This window comes from Symphalangus syndactylus, chromosome 9 (assembly GCF_028878055.3).
Source record: "Symphalangus syndactylus isolate Jambi chromosome 9, NHGRI_mSymSyn1-v2.1_pri, whole genome shotgun sequence".
In the NCBI taxonomy this organism is placed as follows: domain Eukaryota; kingdom Metazoa; phylum Chordata; class Mammalia; order Primates; family Hylobatidae; genus Symphalangus; species Symphalangus syndactylus.
In genome coordinates, this window is record NC_072431.2 from 58,337,066 (window position 1) to 58,359,336 (window position 22,271).

At 40.7% G+C, this 22,271-nt stretch overlaps 1 protein-coding gene across 2 annotated transcripts in view; it reads right to left on the minus strand.

Moving 5' to 3' along the window:
* Nucleotides 1-7,644: 7,644 nt before the first annotated feature.
* TRIM4 (tripartite motif containing 4) overlaps nucleotides 7,645-22,271 on the minus strand; it is a 31,634-nt gene continuing 17,007 nt past the window's right edge. For both annotated transcript variants that reach the window (XM_055292472.2, XM_055292471.2), the window contains 3 exons: nucleotides 20,457-20,479; nucleotides 20,099-20,196; nucleotides 7,645-9,517 (listed from right to left, as the gene is read on the minus strand). In XM_055292472.2, the coding sequence (XP_055148447.1) occupies nucleotides 8,934-9,517; nucleotides 20,099-20,196; nucleotides 20,457-20,479 (705 nt within the window). In that variant the 3' untranslated portion in view covers nucleotides 7,645-8,933. The remainder of the gene's footprint in view (nucleotides 9,518-20,098; nucleotides 20,197-20,456; nucleotides 20,480-22,271) is intronic.

Below are 22,271 nucleotides of genomic sequence, written 5' to 3' on the forward strand. Positions count from 1 at the left end.
TCTCTCTCTCTCTATGTGCTATTATAATAAATACTTCATTAGAAATTCTAATTGTCAATGACAAAATAGTGGGAGCCTTTGAATTAAGACTTCTAAATTTAAAATTTTAGTGACCTTTTATTCTAAACAATTAATTAAAAGATCAAATTTTTTAAAGGACATATAAAATGGTCATGTCTATCCTTAAAAGTTATCTTTTTTTATGCCCATTTTCTGCCAAACTAACTCTGCAAAGGAACCTTATTAATTTACAAACTCCCTAGCTATATAAAAAAGTATCCTTTCCCTCCATCTTTGCCAATCTATGCTTTTAAATGTAATTTTTGCCATTTTAATAAAAATGGCATCTTTTTAGTTTGCATTTTCCTGACTTCTACCAATACTGAGGAACTTCTCATGCTTATCATTGTCAATTACTCATTCATATTACTGATAATTCAGACTTCATTTCCTATGAATTGCTTATTAATATCCTTTTCTCACTTATCAAGTAAATCCTTCATTTATAGAAGTTTTATAGATTCTCTATATTAATCCTTGTACAAATATCTTCTCTTAGTCTCTTTCCTGTCTTTTAACTTTGCTTATGGTATCTTTTCATACAAAAGTTTTAACACATTTCACGTAATAAAACATACTGTGGTCCTTTATGAAAAACAAAAATTATCTTGACTAAATTAAGAGCAAAAATCTGACCAAACTCACTATACCAAAATGAAAAGTTATGGTTGGAAACTGAGTCATGCAATACTGCCTTCCTTTAGTTCAAATCGTATAGCTGTAATTTCACAATGCTGTGTCATAACCTCATAAGAAAGCCAGATTCCCGAAATGATAGAAGGCCACGTATCTCCCCAGATGGCCTCCCTCATAAGTTTCTCACAAGGACGTTCCTTATGAGTCCCTAAATCTTTTAAGATACATATCCTCCTTCCCCCCATGAACCAGCCCTTAAAACCAAGTTCTGTTGAATCTCACTTACCCTGACAATGTCAATTTCCAGTTTATCTTGGCCAACACAGGACAAGGACAAGACCAAGAAATTATCCCTCCACCCAATCTGAGTTGAATGCATAATTGACTTTGCCTCTACTCTCTCTTTCCACATGTTTGCATTATATTATGTAAAATGGAGATTTCTTTATCACAATACAAATATATAACTGACTTTTTCCTCTATGCCCTCTTTTCACATGCAAAATGCAGATTTGCTGAGCACTTCTCAGAGCCTCGCAAGAATGTGACCATTTGTCTCACTTCCTACACACTCTCCCTCTTCTCTCTCCTGCTTGCTCTTTCTCCTTTAAATTGTGAACTTCCCAAAACCCTCTTTAGAAAAAGCACAGGTCACAGAGGCTCCTGTGGCTGGTGTTCTTCCAAGATGTATTCTCAAACTTTGGCTGAAGAAAACTATTAATTAAGAGGATACAAACAAATGGAAGAACATTCCATGCTCATGGGTTGGAAGAATCAGTATCGTGAAAATGGCCATACTGCCCAAGGTAATTTATAGATTCAATGCCATCCCCATTAAGCTACCAATGACTTTCTTTACAGAATTGGAAAAAACTACTTTAAAGTTCATATGGAACCAAAAAAGAGCCCGCATCGCCAAGTCAATCCTAAGCCAAAAGAACAAAGCTGGAGGCATCACACTACCTGACTTCAAACTATACTACAAGGCTACAGTAACCAAAACAGCACGGTACTGGTAACAAAACAGAGATATAGATCAATGGAACAGAACAGAGCCCTCGGAAATAATGCCACGTATCTACAACTATCTGATCTTTGACAAACCTGACAAAAACAAGCAATGGGGAAAGGATTTCCTATTTAATAAATGGTGCTGGGAAAACTGGCTAGCCATATGTAGAAAGCTGAAACTGGATCCCTTCCTTACACCTTATACAAAAATTAATTCAAGATGAATTAAAGACTTACATGTTAGACCTAAAACCATAAAAACCCTAGAAGAAAACCTAGGCATTACCATTCAGGACATAGGCATGGGCAAGGACTTCATGTCTAAAACACCAAAAGCAATGGCAACAAAAGCCAAAATTGATGAATGGGATCTAATTAAACTAAAGAGCTTCTGCACAGCAAAAGAAACTACCATCAGAGTGAACAGGCAACCTACAAAATGGGAGAAAATTTTTGCAACCTACTCATCTGACAAAGGGCTAATACCCAGAATCTACAATGAACTCAAACAAATTTACAAGAAAAAAACAAACAACCCCATCAAAAAGTGGGCGAAGGACATGAACAGACACTTCTCAAAAGAAGACATTTATGCAGCCAAAAAACACATGCAAAAATACTCATCATCACTGGCCATCAGAGAAATGCAAATCAAAACCACAATGAGATACCATCTCACACCAGTTAGAATGGCCATCATTAAAAAGTCAGGAAACAACTGGTACTGAAGAGGATATGGAGAAATAGGAACACTTTTACACTGTTGGTGGGACTGCAAACTAGTTCAACCATTGTGGAAGTCAGTGTGGCGATTCCTCAGGGATCTAGAACTAGAAATACCATTTGACCCAGCCATCCCATTACTGGGTATATACCCAAAGGACTTTAAATCATGCTGCTATAAAGACACATGCACACGTATGTTTATTGTGGCACTATTCACAATAGCAAAGACTTCGAACCAACCCAAATGTCCAACAACGATAGACTGGATTAAGAAAATGTGGCACATATACACCATGGAATACTATGCAGCCATAAAAAATGATGAGTTCATGTCCTTTGTAGGGACATGGATGAAACTGGAAATCATCATTCTCAGTAAACTATCACAAGGTCAAAAAACCAAACACTGCATGTTCTCACTCATAGGTGGGAATTGAACAATGAGAACTCATGGACGCAGGAAGGGGAACATCACACTCCGGGGACTGTTGTTGGGTGGGGGGAGGGGGGAGGGACAGCATTAGGAGATATACCTAATGCTAAATGACGAGTTAATGGGTGCAGCAAAACAACATGGCACATGGATACATATGTAACAAACCTGCACATTGTGCACATGTACGCTAAAATCTAAAGTATAATAAAAAAAAAATTCTCCACAAATTCAAAAAAACCAAAATCATACCAACCACACTCTCAGGCCACAAAACAATAAAAATAGAAAACAATAATAAGAATAGCACTCAAAACTAAACAATTACATGGAAATTAAACAAACTGCTACTGAATGACTTCTAGGGAAACAATGAAATGAAGGCAGAAATCAAGAAATTCTTTGAAAGTAGTGAGAACAAAAGATAATATACCAAAATCTCTGGGACATGGCCAAAGCAGTATTAAGTGGAAAGCTTATAGCACTAACTGCCCATATCAGAAAGCTAGGATCTCAAATTAACAACCTAATATCACACCTTGAGGAACTAGAAAAACAAGAGCAAACCAAATCCAAAGCCAGTAAGAGGCAAGAAATAACCAAAATCAGAGCTGAACTATATGAAATTCAGGTGCAAAAAAACCATACAAAATATCAATGAAACCAGAAGTTGATATCTGAAAGAATAAGTAAGATTGATAGACCAATAGACAGACTAATAAAGAAAAAGAGAGAAGATCCAATTAAACACAGTCAGAAATGACAAGGGGACATTACTACTGACCCAATAGAAATATTAAAAAAAAAAAAAACCTCAGAAAGTATAACAAACACCTCCATGCACATAAGCTAGAAAACCTACTAAAAGTGGCTAAATTCCTGGAAACATACAATCTCCCATGATTGAACCAGGAAGAAATTAAAAATCTGAACATACCAATAACAAGTTACAAAATTGAATTAGTAATAAAAAGCCTATCAACCAGATAAAGCCCAGGATCAGAAGGATTCATAGCTGAATTCTACCAGATGTATAAAGAAGAGCTGGTATCATTCCTGCTGAAACTATCCAAAAAACTGAAGAGGGACTCCTCCCTACCTCATTCTATGAGGTCAGGATCATCCTGATACAAAAACATGTCAGAGACACAACAAAAAAAAGAAAACTTCAGGTCAATATCCTTAAAAAAAACATAGATGGAAAAATTCTTAACAAAATACTTGGCTGGGTGTGGTGGCTCATGCCTGTAATCCCAGTACTTTGGGGGGCCCAGGAGGGCGGATCACATGAGGTCAGGAGTTTTAGACTAGCCTGACCAATATGATGAAACCCTGTCTCTACTAAAAATACAAAAATTAGCCAGGCCTGGTGGCATGTGCCTGTAATCCTTCCTACTCGGGAGCCTGAGACAGGAGAATCGCTTGAATCCGAGAGGCGGAGGTTGCAGTGAGCCGAGATCATGCCATTGCCTCCAGCCTGGGCAACAAGAGTGAAACTCCATCTCAAAAAACAAACAAACAAACAAAATGCTAGCAAATCTAATCCAGCAGCACATCAAAAAGGTAATCCACCACTATCAAGTAGTCTTTACCCCTGGAATGCAAGGTTAGTTCAACATATGCAAATCAGCAAGCGTAATTCATCACATAAACAGAACCAAAAACAAAAACCATATGATTATATCAATATATGCAGAATACATTGGGAGGACAGGTGGATGGGAGGGCAGGTGGATGACTACAAAGGGGATACACAGGGTAATGATAGGATGATGAAACTATTCTATTTGGTACTGGAGTGATAAATACATAACTCATGCATTTGCCAAAACCCATAGAACCATACATCAACAAGGAGTGAACTTTTATATACACAAAATTTTAAAAATTAAACAGGATGTTGGAAGAATTCCAAGATGAAATGCAGACTCTGAGGAAGACTCTAACTATATTACAAATCTATTACACAATCTCACTGAAGAATGGAGTGGTAGGGGAAGGAGCTGAATAACTATGGAAAATGCTGTTTTGATGGAAAAACATAACGTGAAAAATAAAAGGAATTGTACACAAACACTATCCTCCAGTTGATAAATTTCTCACTGGGATACAGGTTAACAATTCTGAATCTGCTTTGTGTGTATGATGGGGTTATAAACAAACAGATCGTGGATGATGAGAGCCAGGTTTCTATCAGAGAAGAAAATTACAGATGATAAGAAAGGAGGGAAGGCTAGAATGAATCTCATGAAGCTGGATTAGAGTTGGAGACATCAGTATTAATTCATGCTTAGCTGAATATAAACATAGATGGGTAGACAAATAATTCTAGAAGTGTGTATACATATGGGTATTGTAAAGGTTAATACTGAGTGTCAACTTGATTGAAGGATGCAAAGTATTGATCCTGGGTGTGTCTGTGAGGGTGTTGCCAAAGGAAATTAACCTTTGAGTCAGTGGGCTGGGAAAGGCAGACCCACCCTTAATCTAGGTGGGCACCATCTAATCAGCTGCTAGCACAGCCAAGATATAAAGCAGGCAGAAAAATGTGAAAAGGCTAAACTGGCTTAGCCTCCCAGCCTACATCCTTCTCCTGTGCTGAATGCTTCCTGCCCACGAACATCAGACTCCAAGTTCTTCAGCTTTGGGACTCAGACTGGCTCCCTTGCTCCTCAGCTTGCAGACTGGTCTGCATGATATGCAGGTACCATGGGAAAGTGGACAGCTGCAGCACTACAGCCTCTTTCTAGGACATCCCTGAAGGACAGGAAGTCTGTTAGCTAATTCACTGCATCAGACTGACCTGTAAGGGTGTGTGACTTAAGGTCTGTCATGGCCTTAGGTCTTATTTATGATTTGGTATCTTATTGTCAGAGCCCATTTTGTTAATCCTGTTGTCTCTATTTTAATATTAACGTTGGGCAGTTGTTGTGTCTAAACTTCAAAAGGTAGGAGGTGCACCTGAGGCATGTCTTAACTTAGCCCATCATGGCCAGAAATTTGTTTTTCAGGTTTCTCCGGAGTCCCCTTAGCCAAGAGGGGGTTCATTCAGTCAGATGGGAGGCTTAGGATTTTTAGTTTACAACTGACAGTTTGTTTTCAATCCTGTTTGTATATCAAGAAGCATGGAAAGAGTTTATGGGTGGATTTTTTTTTTTTTTTTGGTCGGCTTTTTAAATAAAAATGAACACCTAGGTCCCATCCCATACCTGATGAGACCAGAGGGGTCAATATCAAGACTCAAGCACAGAGACAAAGAACTGTGAAGAATAAGAAGGGTAGAGGAAAAGAATTTTTTCTCTGTTGAAGATGCAAGTTCTCTGCAATCCTATGAAGGCGGACTCATGAAGACTTAAAAGGAAAAGTTTGGAATCATTGCCACCAAAGACGTAAAAACAAGTCAAATGATAAAAAAAGTTTACCATGCAGCTCAAAGGGCCCACTTGAAGGCAGAGAGCAAGGATTTATAGTAGAATCAATCAACCTTTCAATAGCCAGAAGGAAGAGAGGAGGGAAGGTGCTGATGAGTTTCCAAAGGATTAGCTATTAGTAAGGCAGGTATTGAAGGACGTCCTGATGGGCAAGTGTAGTCATTTCCTAAGGTGGCCATAACAAACTGGGTGGCTTAAAACAATGGAAATTTATTGTCTAACCTCAGTTTTGGCAGCTAGAAATCAGAAACCAAGGTGTTGATGGGGCCATGCTCCCTTCAAAGCTTCTAGGGGAAGGTTCTTCCTGGCCTCCCCCAGCTTCTGGTAGCCCGTTTCTTGGCTTGTGACAGCATAACTCCAATCCAATCTCTGCCTCCATCTTCCAGAGGCTATTTCACGTTGTTTCCATCTGGCATTTTTCTGTGTATGTGTGGGCATGAGTGTGTGAACATATGTATAAGTTTCCTTCTTTTTATAAGGACACCAATCATATTGGGTTAGAGCCCACCCAAATGACCTCATCTTGTTTACATCTGCAAATATCCTATTTCCAAATAAGGTCATATTCACAGGTAGCTTTTCAACATATGTTTTTGGGAACATAATTCAATTCAACCTATAACAGCAAATATCCTGGGAAGTTGAGAACTCAGGAGAAACTGCTGAATGAGGGGGCTGCTCAGGCTGAATAGGAAGACAAGCCAAGATGGCTGATGTATAAGAAGGGGAGGAGGGGAGGAGGAGTTAGGGAAGATGCTGTTAAGTTGTGTAAGAATCCTCACTACCACCATTCAACCCAGCAATCCCATTATTCAATATATGCCCAATACTCAAAGACATCATTCAACCATAGAGACATATGCATGTATATATTCTTTGCAGCACTATTCACAATAGCAAAGACATGGAATCAACCTAAATGCCCATCAACAGTAGACTGGATAAAGAAAATGTAGTACATATACACCACAGAATACTATGCAGCCATAAAAAAAGAATAAGATCATGTCTTTGCAGCAACATGGATGGAGCTGGAGGCCGTTATCCTAAGCAAACTAACACATGAACAGAAAATCAAACATCACATGTTCTCACTTATAAGGGGGAGCTAAACATTGAATACCCAAGAACACAAAAAAGAGAACAACAGACACCAGGGACTACTTGAGGGTAGAGGGTGGAGGAGCGTGGGGTATCAAAAAAGTACCTATTGGGTACTATGCTTATTACCTGGGTAATGAAATAATATGTACACCAAACCCCTGTGACATGTAATTGATCTATAGAACAAACCTGCACGTGTTCCCCTTAAACTAAAATATAAGTTAAAATAAAATCCTCGTTAAATCACTGCCTGAAAGTCTTTATTGAAAATCTGGGAGAAAATATATTAAAATGTTAGTAGTGCATAACTTTAATTTTTATACTTTTTGCATCTTACAAACTTTCTACAATAAGTACACATGACTTATAAAAACAGAGAAAAGCAATCATTATCTTAAAAATAACTATCCGGTAACTGCCACAATCTCCTGAGTCCAGACAGTCTAGAGCAGAAGGGTAGACTGAGGAAAATATACACAGTATAAAAAAAAGTAACAAAATTAAAACCTGAAACAAAGATCAACATCCAATAAATGCTTCCAAATAAAGGGAGAGTAGATAAGAGAACGGGCTTTCATCTCAGACAAATCTGGATTTTAATCCCAACATTGCCATTTACCAGCTAGCCAATACTGAGCTAGTTATTCTAAAGAGCTCCGTTTTCTCATTTGTACAAATAGGATTTCACTTTCCATCTCACTGAGTTTTGATGAGAGTCATATGCAACAGCATATGAAGAGGCTAGCAAAAGGTATTTAACAAGCATTCCAACATTCTCATGATGACATGAATAACCCTGTACATACAATATAGGAACTTGATAAATACACAGCACAGTTAATAGCTGAGGGCAGAGTCATGGTTGGGAAGAGAGAGAGTGCAACATGGGCAGAGTGAGGGGGGATTCCCACAATTTTCTAAGACAGAAAAGTGGGGGAATCAGTAGTTACTGGAAAGAATAGGCAATGCCTGACTGGATAGAAAAAGATTCTATGCCTTTGTCAAATTTCACAAAAGTGACATAAGCCTATACTGTGGGATGCTCACACTACGTCCCTTTAGTGCCAGTTAGGATACTTCAGGCTGCAAGTAACCAAATACAACTAAAATTGTCTTATACAATAAGCGTGTAATTATCTCATATAACAAGAAGCTTGGCATGAAGGAAATTTCAACAATTTCACAACGGCAACAAAAACTGTGTTTCTTCTACCTTTCCACCATTCCTGTGTTCTTAGTTCCAATATGGCTGCTAACATCCATATGTCTTCCCCGCACATCTCTTTAAAAGCTACAAAAAGATTTCCCAAAAGCACCTTGGAAAATTTCCTGTCCCATCTCCATTGGCCAGAACCACCTCCCATGGGACTGCCTCTTGTGAAGCATACAAAGGGCAGATACCAAACGGTTCCATTAGGGGGACCCAGAAGATGGACCATCCAGGATAGACATGAAGGGCAGAAGAGGGCCCAAGGATGTGTGTCCCTGAGCTGGACTACAGGGAAGGAGTTTTGATCAGGGGAAGAAAAGACTCATTTCCTATCAGTCACTGGTAGAATGACTAAAGATGCTAATGGACTCAACCAAAAAAATGGCCGGAGGCGTGAGACAGAAGAACAAGAAAAGGTGTGCAGGTGCACTCCATCCACGGCGCTGTAGAAGGAGACATTCTCAGTCCCACGATCCAGGTAAACCCCCACTCGGTGGAGAGCTGGCTCTTGCTGGGTGGGAGTTCCAGGGAAGCCTGTCAAGGGCCAATAGCCAGCAGCACTCCAATAAATCGCCCAGATGCCCACATCTGGGGACATTTTTGAACGATCAGTAATTCCCATGACGTCCTCCCGACACACCCCAACGGCAACCTCCAGACTATCTCTACTCTCAACTTCCCAGTAATGTTTCCCTGAGGTGAAAGCGTTTTTTCCCAGAACACAGGGTAAGTGCTGAAATCTCTCTGCATAAGCAGTCTTCTGAGGATTCCTCCATCCAACAAAGTAGTTCCATGCTGAAGAAAACACTGGCCAAGAACTGGCTGATGCTGTATTTTTCACGTATCTCCCTTCCTGGGAGAAGACGAGTTTGGGATGAGCTGTGTCTTCAGCTAGGTTTACAGCCACTGTGGAGAAAATGAGAGCTGAGATAAGTAGTGGGGCAGTTTATCATCAACCCTTCCCCAGAAATGCCCATCTTTTCCAGCATCAGTTTCATCTTTCTCCTCCTAACAAACATTCATGACTCCATGCTGCCCAACTGATCTTCAGCCAGGCCTAGCAGGCCACAGCATGGCCTTTAGCAACCTGAAGTCCTCATTTCCCTTCTGCTCTAAAAGACTAAGCCCTAGACCAGGTGCAGTGACTCATGCCTGTAATCCCAGCACTTTGGGAGGCTGAGGCGCGGAGATCACTTGAGGTCACGAGAGAGAGACCAGCCTGGCCAACATGGTGAAACCCCGTCTCTACTGAAAATACCAAAAAAAAAAAACAAAACAAAAACTGGCCCGGCATGATGGTGGGCACCTGTAATCCCAGCTACTCGGGAGGCTGAGGCAGAAGAATCACTTGAACCCAGGAGGCGGAGGTTGCAGTGACCCGAGATCATGCCACTGCACTCCAGCCTGGGTGACAGAGCAAGATTCTATCTTAAAAAAAAAAAAAAAAAAAAAAAGACTAACCTCTAGAAACTGGGGTCTAATTATTTCATGCCCCAAGTTTTCACGAAAATCAGCCTAAAATTTGGAGAGATATTAACAAATTCTCACATGTTGAATCAAAACTAGAACCAAGGCTGCCAACTAGCTGGTTCTTTGGCTAGATACACGCAGGTGTCACATAGGACAGAATAATGAGGTCTCTTTTCACCGGTTCCGGTTGTTTATGGGGCATCTCCACAAATCTCCCCACAGATCATTCAAAACTGAACTAATTATCTTACTTACACCCCCTTCTATACTCTCGGGACTAATCCACTTCATATGCAGACATCTTGCCTTCTATGTCTCTAAGGTGTCAGAGTCACCTCCACCTGAACACTCACGCTCTGAAATCTTTACTTTCGACTCTTTTTCCTCTAACCTTCAATAGCTAGTCACCAAGTCCTACCAATTCTACCTCTGAAATTTGTCACTCAGGTTCTTTTCGTCCCCTCCACTCCCACTGCCACTGCCTTTACTCCAATCTCCAGCATTACTCAATGTGTTAATAATGTCCTCCCTGGCCTCCCTGACTCCAAATTCCCTTCCCTCTAACTCTCCATGTCTCTTGAGTTTGAGGACTTTTTTTAAAAAATCAGGAATGTATGCTAGAGTTTGACAAATGCTTTTCCTGCATCAATTGAGACAATCACATGGTTTTCCTTCTTTTTTTTTTTACTTTAATGATATAAATTACATCGATTTTCAAATATTAAATCAACTATGCTCTTCTGGGATAAATCTCATATATTGTGATTATTATACATTATCCTTTTTGTATATCAAAGGATATATAAATTGTTGTTATTACATGTTATCCTTTTAATATATTGTTGGATTCAATTTGCCAAAGCTTTCTGAGAATTTAGGTATCTATGTTCATGAGAGACATTGATATGTAATTCTTTTCTCTTGTGACGTCTTTGTCTGATTTTGGTATCATGGTAATAAAGGCCTCACAGAAAGAATTGGGAAATATTCCCTCTTCATCAATTTTCAATATGAGTTCTTGAAGAATTGGCATTTATTTCTTAAATGTTTGGTGAAATGTTTCACCAAGAAAGTCATCTGAGGGCCAGGCGCGGTGGCTCACACCTGTAATCCCAATGCTTTGGGAGGCCAAGGCAGTGGATTACGAGGTCAGGAGTTCAAGACCAGCCTGACCAACATGGTGAAACCCCATCTCTACTAAAAAAATATATAAAAATTAGCCAGGCATGGTGGCGCGTGCCTGCAGTCCCAGCTACTCGGGAGGCTGAGGCAGGAGAATCACTTGAACCTGGGAGGTGGAGGTTGCAGTAAGCTGAGATTGCACCACTGCACCCCAGCCTAGGCGACAGACCAAGACTCTGTCCCCCGCCAAAAAAAAAAGAAAAAAGAAAGAAAAACAAAACGAAAGCCACTTAGAAGGTTTCTAATAGCAATTTCTTTCATAGAAATAAGATTATTCCAGTTATCTCTATCTTCATGAGTCAGCTTTTGTAATTTGTGTCTTTTAAGGACTTCATCCATTTCATCTATATTGTCAAGTTTATTGGCAAAAAGTTGCTCTTAATATTCTATTATGCTTTTAATATCTGTAGAATCTGTAATGTCACCTTTCTCATTTCTGACATTAGTAATGTGTGTTTTCTTTTTTTCTGATCATTTTGATTAAAGGTATGTCAATTTTACTGAAATTCTCGAAGGACCAGCTTTTGGTTTCCTTGGTTTCTGTTGGCTTTCTGTATTTTATTGCAATGACTTCTGCTCTGCTTTTTATTATTTCCATTCTTCTGTTTACTTTGGGCTTTACTTGCTCCTCTTTCTCTAGTGTCTTAAGATGGAAGCTGAGGTCAGTGATTTAAGAAGTTTCTTCTTTCCAGTATAGCACTATACACTTTTCTTCAAGTACTGCTTTAGGTGCATATCACAAATTCTGGTATGTTGTCTTTTCCTTTTCATTCCATTGAAACTACTTCCTAATTTGCCTTTTGATTTCTTCTTTAATTCAAGGATTACTAAAAAGTCTATTATTTAGATTCCTGACATTTATGGGGCTTTCCAAGGATATTTTGATACTGATTTCTATCAATTCCATTGTGATCAGAGAACATACTCTGAATGATCTGAATCCTTTGAATTTGACACTTGCTTTACAGCCAGCTTAGTCTATCTTGGAAAATGTTTCACGTACACTGAAAAAAATATGTAGTATATAGCTGTTGGGTAGACTGTTCTATAAATAATGGGATCAAGTTGATTGATAATGTCATTCAAGTCTACTATATCCCTGCTGATTTATTGCCTAATTATCCTAAAAATTATTAAAAGAAGGTACTGAAAACCCCAAACGTAACTGTGAACTTGTCTATTTCTTCTTGCAGCTCTATTAGTTTTTCCTTAACACGTTTTAAGCACTGTTAAGTGGAGAAATGTTTAGAACTTACATTCTCTTGACAAACTGACCACTTTATCATTAGGATAACATTCTTTATCTCTGGTAATATCCTTTGCTCAGAAATCTACTTTGATACTAATATACCCACTCCAGATCTATTAACATATCTTTTTCCATTCTTTTGCTTTAAACATATATGGTTCTTCATATTTAGTGTGCTTCTTTTCCAGTAAAAAATCGGGTCTTGTGTTTTTTTTTTAGCCAATCCAACCAACTTCTGCCTTTTGATTAGCGCATTCAGACCATTTATAGTTAATGTGATTATTAGTATGATTAAATTTGTGTTTATTATTTTGCTGTTTTCTATTTGTCCTATGTTCTTTTTTCTGCCTTATTTTTTATTAATCTTTTTTATAATTCCACTTTATTTCCTTTTATTGATTAGCTACAACTCTTTTACTTTAGTGGTTTAAGGTTTATAGTATCGTATGGCAGATGCACCTGATAGCAATAACTCAAGCATACCCTAAGAATGACCCATGGTCCAAGTAGAATGTGTGTTCAGACTTCCAAGCTAAGAAATGTGGGAATGGCCAACCCAGAGATCTGCTCCTTATCTAGGAAGGACATCTGAACATCTGAACCTCTGGCCCATTCTTGGAATGCAGGCTGTATAGAGCATCAAGGCCCTTTGATTCAGGTTAAATGGAGGTTGTTAGGAGGATGCTAAGTGAAAATCCTATATAATCTGCATGCTTTTTACAAACAGTGGCAACTGGTTTTCGTGTCCAGCCCACTGCTCCTGGACCACCCAGCATGTAAGTCCTCAATAAACCCTATGTCTCATTCACTGGCTCCAGGTTTCTTCCACCTCTCACAGTGCCACCCGTACTGAAATCAATGGGAGTCTAGCACAACAATTAGCCCAGCAGGAGGTTGGAGAAAATTCTGCAAGTGCCAAGACAATGAGATCAGGGGAGAATCCACGGGGGAAATCCTGGGCTGGCTGTCCACATGTATGTGGGGCCCGATAGCCACTATCCTTGATGGGTGGGGCCCACCAAAAGGTATGGAAGAACTGCTGCAGGGGGTGGATCCAACTAAGGGAAAGTCAAATGCCCAAGCTGTGGCAGCTGCAGTTGGCTGGCCACTCCTGACTGTGCTTAGAGCAGCCCCCAAGGCTGAGCTTGTGGCACAGGCAAGGGTGTACCAGTTACAAGATGAGCTGCAACTAGGGAGATATTAGCTCAGGCTGAAGTGTTGGAGAACTTACTGTCCCACCTGTGGGAACAGGATGACAAAATGGAGACACTAGTCTGTTGAGTAGCCTGTTTGAAGGGTCACTGACTGCCACATGGAGTTAGGACTACCATGACTAAATTGTCCTGGAACCCTAAGTCCTGGGACCCCGTGAAGAGATCCAGTGGCGAGGAGGATGAGGACTGGGATGAGTCCACAGAGTTTCCCATCCTCCCAGCATGTCTGATGGTCACCACCAAGATAAAAGAAGACCAACCACACCCACAGAGGGTAGCCCTACAAGACTTGCCTTCACCTGAAAGAAGACAGACCACCACAATGCAGGATTATACCGCTGTGGAACTAGTGAAGCTGGGAAGTTAGTTCAGACAGAGTGGGAGAGAGTCGATCCCACCCTCCCTGGGATTTTACACTCTTCCAGGTAGTAGAAACGGATTTTGAATGTTCCCGACGAAGATAATGATAAATGTTTGAGGTGATGAATATGCTAATTATCCTGATTTTATCATTACGCATTGTATACATGTATTGAAACATCACACTGTACCTCATAAATATGTACAATTACGATGTAGCAACTAAAAAAAAGAACAAAAGATTTCTCAAGTCGGTTCTTGCACTCCATGGGGGAAGGGCCTAGAAAAGAATATACAGGTCACACCTATTTTACATCCTACTCCCCAATCCCCTGTATTTCTAAAATAACGAATCCCAGTCTTCCTTGTGCAAGGGGACAATCATCCTCTTATAGAACATTATAATACCCCCCACTGTCTTACTCTGGCCACTTGCAAAGCATTGCAGAGGGCCCAATCCACTTGGTATTATAAACCAAGCGCCAGGCCACTGCCAGGGGTGGTGCTCTCAGAATGACACAACTTCCTGTGTCTTACTAAATGGCTTCCCCTTTCTTGTACCCACTAAACATCTCACCTGTTGCCCACAGATGGGGTGCAGCAAACCGCTTCACCAACTGGGTGCACATGGTGACCTCTTTCCAGAACACAACAGACTATTGGGTCTGCAGAGAGTTGCCTCTCTCCTCCACAATGGGCCTGCCATGGGGCATCCACGCTGCTAACTTGAGTACCTGGAGCCATGTCTATACTTGGCATGATGAGCCTCACCCACTTCCCTTCAGCACCACCACCACATTATGCAGTGAGTTTCCTACCATCAGTGACACAAGATGACATATTTTCCACCTAGTATGGGAGCAGGTTAGTGCTACCCCAGCTGTAGGGTATTCTGTACACGATGGACAAGGGTGAGTGACAAGAGTGCAGATATAGGTAGTAAGTCATGCATCCTTATGTACTGAAAGGCATGATAATAGCATGTCACAAGCTAAACCCATAATATGGGGTGGCTACCCCCACAGCAATGCAACCAATCCCTTCAAATAGCCAATAATATGTGGCTAGGGTGGCACAGTGACTGTCTCCACGTGGGGGCCCATGCCCTCCCCTTGGGGATGGCTACAAGTAGACGGCAACCACAGCTGGCCTTACTTACCGTATAATTGGGCTGATAGATGCACCTGGGGTCGTCCTCACCTGCCGGACACATTCTGTCCCATTGAGACACCATTCCTACTAACTGGGAGAGTGTAAAAGCCAGGCACATCCAGAAGTGTGCATTCTGGTGGTTCTACCCCTTGGCCACTTGTGCCCCCAAGTGGCAACAATAGACACAGAGCTGCAAGTTGGAGACCTCGCTAAACATATGGCTGCAGCCTTCAAGGATACCTGTGCCATGCCATCACTCTTCTCACTGGGCAACTGTGTAAAATCGCATGGCCCTGGATATCTTAACTGCTGCCCTGGGTGGAAGTTGCACATTAATTAAAACCAAATGTTGTGTATATATCCCTATTACTCTCACATTATAACCGGGGCTATGTGAACCCTAGAAACCCATATTTCAGCTAAAAATTCTCTACCTTATCAACTTCCAAGTGCTTGGAAAAGCTTTCTGTAGAGTATGATTGCTGCTATGCTTGTCATTGTCTTTTGTTGCTGTAGTTTCTAATGCTGCTGCAGCATCTGGCAGCAATGCCCCTGCACATACCTTGCCCAGGGAAGTTGCAGAGAATGACGTGATAAGAATGTGGGGGCCATTCGAGGGTATGCTGGACTGCAGTGTACGGCAGACACACCTGACAGCAATAACTCCAGCACACCCTGAGAATAACCCTATGGTCTAAGAAGACTGTGTATTCAGAGTTCTGAGCTAAGGAATCCAGGAGTGGCCAACCCAAAAATGCACTCCTTACCTATAAAGGCCATGTGAACTCCTGGTCCATTCCTTGGATGGCAGGCAATACGGGGAATCGAGGCCCTTTCTTTTGGGTTAAATGGAAGGTCCCAGGTGGACATTGCTAAATGAAAATGCTGTATATAACCTGCATGCTTTTTACAAATAGCAGTGGTTTGTTTTCCTGTCCAGCCGGCCATTCCTGGACTGCCCTGCATGTAGGTCTTCAATAAACCCCAAGTCTCATTCACTATTCCAGATCTCCTCTGGCCTTTCAGACATGGTGCCATCCTTAATGAAGTCAGTAGGGGACTGGCACAAGTATACACCTTTTTATTAGTCTCCCTTCAAGTGATATTATACCACTTCACACATGAAAACTGTATCATAATATACTTTCATCTCTCCTCTCCCAATCTTCACACTACTGTCACGCATTTTACTTTTAAATATGTTACAAACTCCAAAATACACCATATTTTGTCCGTTGAAATAGTCAATTATTATTAGTCAGGGTTCTCCAAAGGAACAGAACCAAAAGGATATATCTGTGTATGGTGGGTGGGTGTGTGTGTGCACGTGTGCATGCGTGCACCTGTCAGTTTTCTGGGTTTTGAAATGAGGTCTCGCTGTTGCCCAGGCTGGAGTGCAGTGGTGCAATCACAGCTCACTGCGGCCTCAACCTCCTGGGCTTAAGCCATCCTCCCACTGTGGCCTCCCAAGTAACTGGGACTACAGGCACACACCAGCACACGAATTATTTTTTGTAGAGACAGGGTCTCACTATGTTGCCTGGGCTGGCCTCGACCTCCTGGCCTCAAGCAATCCTCCTAAATCAGCCTCCCAAAGCACTGGAATTACAGATGTGAGCCACCGCACCCAGCCAGTGTATGAGATTTAATATAAGGAACTGGCTTGTGTGATTATTGCTACTGACAAGTCCAAATCTGCTGTGTGAGTTGGCAGGCTCAAGACCCAGATAGAGCCAGTGTTCTAGTTTGAAGGCCATTAGGCAGGAAGAGCCAATGCTGCAGTGAAGGCCAAGGCAGTATGCTGTAGAAATCCATCAGAAAGGCCAAGCCTTTTTTTTTCTATTCAAGCCTTCAACTGATTAAATGAGGCCCACCCACATTATGAAGGCAGTCTACACAGGCCTACTGACTTAAATGTTAATCTTATCCAAAATCACCCTCACAAAAACACCCAAAATAATTTTTGACCAATATCTGGGCACTCTGTGGCCCAGTCAAGTTGATGTATAAACTTACCATTGCAATTCCTTTTTAAAGGAATAAATAATGACAATAATATATATTTATTCATGTCATTACCATTTCTGGTGCTCTTTTATTCCTTTGTGTAGAGAGATTTCCATTTGGCATTTTCCTTCTGTCTGAAGGACTTCCTTTAACATTTCTTGAAGTGTCAGTCTGCTGTAAACTCTTTCTTTTAAGCTTTAGTTTACCTCCAAACTTATTTATTTCACCTTTGTTTTTGAAGGATATTTTTTGCCAGTTCTAGAAATCTAGGTTAACAGTTTTTTTCTTTCAGGGCTTTAAAGAGTTTGCTCACTTGCATTGTTTCCAATGAGAAGTGTAATGTCAACTTTGTCTTTGTTCCACTGCAAGTAACTGTCCTCTCTCCTGGTTGCATTTAAGATTTTCTTTTTATCACTGGTTTCAAGCAAGTTATGATGAGCCTTGGCGTATTTTTCTTCATATTTCTCATACTTAGGGTTTGTTGAGCATCTTGGATCTGTGGACTTAGTTTTTATTATATTCAGAAAATCTTTGGCCATTATGTCTTCCAGTATTTTTCCTATTCCATCCCCATCCCCACTCCTCTCTTTCAGGGACGCCAATCACCATAGATAATAAGGCTGCATAAAGTTGTCCCACAGGTCACTGATGCTCTCTGTGTTTTTGTAAATTGTTTCATTCTGTGTACGTTTCATTTTTTTGTAGTTTCCATTGCTCTGTCTTCAAGTTCACCAATTTTTTCTTTTGTAATATTTAATCAACTATTAATCCCATCCAGTGCATCCTTCACCTTAATCACCACATTTTTCATCTTTAAAACTTTGATCTGGTCTCTATATACCTCTTTACAGAATACACTCATAATAAATGTTTTAAAGTCCTTCCATGCTTATTCTAACATCTGTGTCAATTCTAGGTCAGTTTCGGTTGATTATTTTCCTCCATTATGGGTCACTGCTTTCCTATCTTTTTGCATGCATGATATTTGACTGGATGCCAGACATTGTGAATTTATATTGTTAGGTGCTCTTTTTTTATTTCTTTTTTTTTTTTTTTTATACTTTAGGTTTTAGGGTACATGTGCACAATATGCAGGTTTGTTACATATGTATCCATGTGCCGTGTTGGTTTGCTGCACCCATTAACTCCGATTTTCTAGGGCTTTATCCTGGGATGCAGTTAAGTTACCTGGAAAGAGTTTGACCCCTTTGGGTCTTGCTTTCATGATTTGTAAGGTGGGTGTGGAGCAGTACCCGGTCAAGGGCTAAATATTTTCTGCTAATGAGGCAAGATTTCCTGAGTACACTACTCAGTGCCCATGAACTACGAGTTTTCTGGTGTGGCTGATAGGAACTGGCACTGTTCTGGCCCTGTGTGAGCACCAGGAACCACTCCCTCTAATCGTTTTAGAAGCTTCTATCTCCAGCCTTGAGGAGATTTTCACAGGCATGTGCTGATCAGAACTCTGCCAACTAGGAAGTTCCTCCATAGATGGCGAGGGTTCTCTCTCTGTCCGGCTCTCTCCCCTCCAGGATACTGCCCAGTACTTTGCAAACTCTCACTACTTTGTTCTCCATGAACTCCCAGCTCTATTCCTCAACTCAGCAAGTCTCCCTGGCTCTACCTCAGTTACCTCAGCCTTACATGGTCTGGAAACTCCCTCAGGCAGAGGGTAGGGCAATCATAGGTTTACCTCATTTGTTTCACATTTCTCAGGAATCACCATCCTTCACTGCCTGACGTCTGGTGCTTTGAAAACTGTTGTTTCACATATTGTGCCTGTTTCGTTTTTGTATTTTTATTTTAGTTGCTGCAGACAAGAAAACAACTCCTACTTATTTACTCCATTTTGGCTAGAAGTGAACATCTACAACATGGTTCTTTTTTGTTTGTTTGTTTTTTGAGACAGAGTCTCACTCTATCGCCCAGGCTGGAGTGCAGTGGATACAATCTCAGCTCACTGCAACCTCCACCTCCCAGGTTCAAGCGATTCTCCTGCCTCAGCCTCCCGAGTAGCTGGGATTACAGGTGCACACCACCATGCTCAGCTAATTTTTGTATTTTAGTAGAGACAGGGTTTCACCATGTTGGTCAGGCTGGTCTCGAACTCCTGACCTCAAATGATCCACCTGCCTCGACCTCCCAAAGTGCTGGGATTACAGACATGAGCCATCGTGCCCGGCCTACAACATGGTTCTTAATCAAACATGTGCACATGAGAATCGCCAGCACAGCATCTAGAGCACGTACATGCCTTGGTGCCTCCCTGGAGATCCAATGACTTTATTTTCAGTCTGTCCTACACTCTTCTTCTCAACCTCAACCTCTACCTTTCCTCAAAATACATCCTGTTCTTTAGCCTCTTTGGATACCCACCCCTCCATTTTCTCCCCTTAGCTCATGCTGCTGCCTCTGCTTGAAAAAGTCATCCCCATTTTCCACCTGCCAAACTCCTACTAATCCCTCAAATCTCAAAACTGTCACCTCTGCTGTGCAAACTTTCCCATCTCGCCCCCAACAGAGCCCTTCCTCTGGATTTCTGTAACATTTTATTCCTACCGCCAGCAAACACTGGCTCCTACTATATCACAGTGAGTGCTGTGTGTCTGTCTCTCCAATGTGCTTACGAACTCATGAAGAAGTGAACAGGTCCCTTTCTTTTTGTATCACTAGCACCTTGTAACAGTGTGTTAAATAAATGTTTCTTGAATGCAGTGTATACCCATTTACTAACCATCTTTCCTGACACTCTATTAGCTGCATGCTGTTTCCTCTTTGCTCTTCAGACTTCTCTCTTTATTCTCTTATTTGAAAGATTTCTAAGGAGCCCCAAGTCCTAGAAATTCTGCTCACCTTGGAATCGCTTTAGCATTTCCTTCATCAATGGTATCTGGCACACTGTCTTCACCTTTACAGGTTCAAGGGAATAGTTCATATCCTGGATCTCACTCCTAAGAAGGTAGAGAAGACTGCTCTTAGGGGACAGCTAGGGTAGCCAAGACCCCCACTCCCGGTCAAAGGTTCTTAGCCCAAAGTTCAGATGGCTTTTGTTCCCATTCCTCCTCACAGAAGCAATCAGGAGAATTTTTCCTCAGACCCCGCTTAGGGTGTGCCCAGACTGACCTATGGAGCCTAGGCCTTGTTTCCCCTCTGCTCAGCCTGTATCTTTACCATGCCACCCAGGTCCCCTTAAGAGAACAGGAGCGCATACCTGGTCAACACTTCTTTTGGATTCTGTGAAAAGAAGGAAGACATAAGCAAGTTACGAACATTCTCCTGGAGACCTGGAATACAACCGTGTGAGCAGGTATTTTGACAGTTGCTTTTGCTCATGTCACATATGATCTGCTGCTGCCAAAGCCAACAGATTGACAGAATCTGGTTCTTTCTTTCAAGTGGCCCCTCTGCACTATTCGACAATGCTGCCTGCGCCCCTACTCTTTCTCCTTTGACACCATGACATGAACTGGCTCCTGGCTTCCTGCCGGCCTCCCCAACTAGTCTCAATCACAGAGCCTGCTCCTTTGCGTGCCTTTTGGTGGGTCCTCAGCAGCTCCAGCTTTGAGCTTCCACTCTTCTCCTTCCTGTTGTTTTACAAGATTGCTTTTAAATTATAATCACAAAGGGATATTTTATCATGCCCAAGTCCAAAGAGTTTTTTCTACAGGTGAATTTTACTAAACTTTATGGAACTGAAAATACCCTAAGTTATAATACAAAAGAGAAAAACAGAAATTTTCCCAACTGATTTTTCAGAGACTATTATAACCTTGTTCCTTAAGCCATGAAATGAAATAGTAGAAAAAAGTATAGACCCATTTTACTTAAAGACATAGATGTGAAAATCCTACGTAACATATCAGGTAACCAATGGCAATCTGTATTTAAAAAACACAGCTCCTCCAAAAATCTGTAACTCAAGAAAAAAACAGACAAATTCCAATAGGGGAGCATCCTACAAAATACCTGACCAGCACTCCTCAAAACTGTCAAGATCATCAAAAACCAGAAAAGTCTCAGAAAATGTCACAGCCAAGAGGCACCTAAGGAGAGGCAATGACAACCAAATGAAATCTGGTATCCTGGGTGCAGTTCTAGAAAATAAAATGGTAACACTAGGTAAAAACTGAGGAAATGGAAATAAACTATAAACTCTAGTTAGTAAACTGTATCACTGGTTCATTAATTGTAACAAAGAACCATATTAACACTAGATGTTCACAATAGGGGAAACTGGGTGAAGGGGTATGTGGGAACTCTGTCCCATCTTCTCAACTTTCTGGTAAACCTAAATTGTTCATTTTTTTAAAAAAAAACTGGTTAATTACCACATGAAAAGTGCTCAATCTCACTAGTTATCAGGAAAATAGCTTTATCTGGATGGGTACAGTGGCTCATGCCTTTACGTAATCTCAGCACTTTGGGAGGCTTAGGTGGGTGGATCACTTGAGGTCAGGAGTTCAAGACCAGCCTGGCCAACATGATGAAACCCCATCTCTACTAAAACTACAAAAATTAGACAGTGGCGGGTGTCTGTAATCCCAGCTACTCGGGAGGCTGAGGAACGAGAAATGCTTGAACCTGGGGGGTGAAGTTGCAGTAAGCCAAGATGGTGCCACTGCACTCCAGCCTGGGTTACAGAGCGAGACTCTGTCTAAAAAATAAAAAATTAAAATTAAAAAAAAAAGAAAATAGCTTTATCAAGGAAAAGTATATATATATATACACATATATATATATACATATATATATATACACATATATATATACATATATATACACATATATATATACATATATATATACACATATATATATACATATATATACACATATATATACATATATATATACACATATATATATACATATATATACACATATATATATACATATATATATACACATATATATACACATATATATATACATATATATATACACATATATATATATACATATATATATATATATACATATATATATATATCTCCATATACCTTTAGGAAGAGGGAAGGGGTGCTGA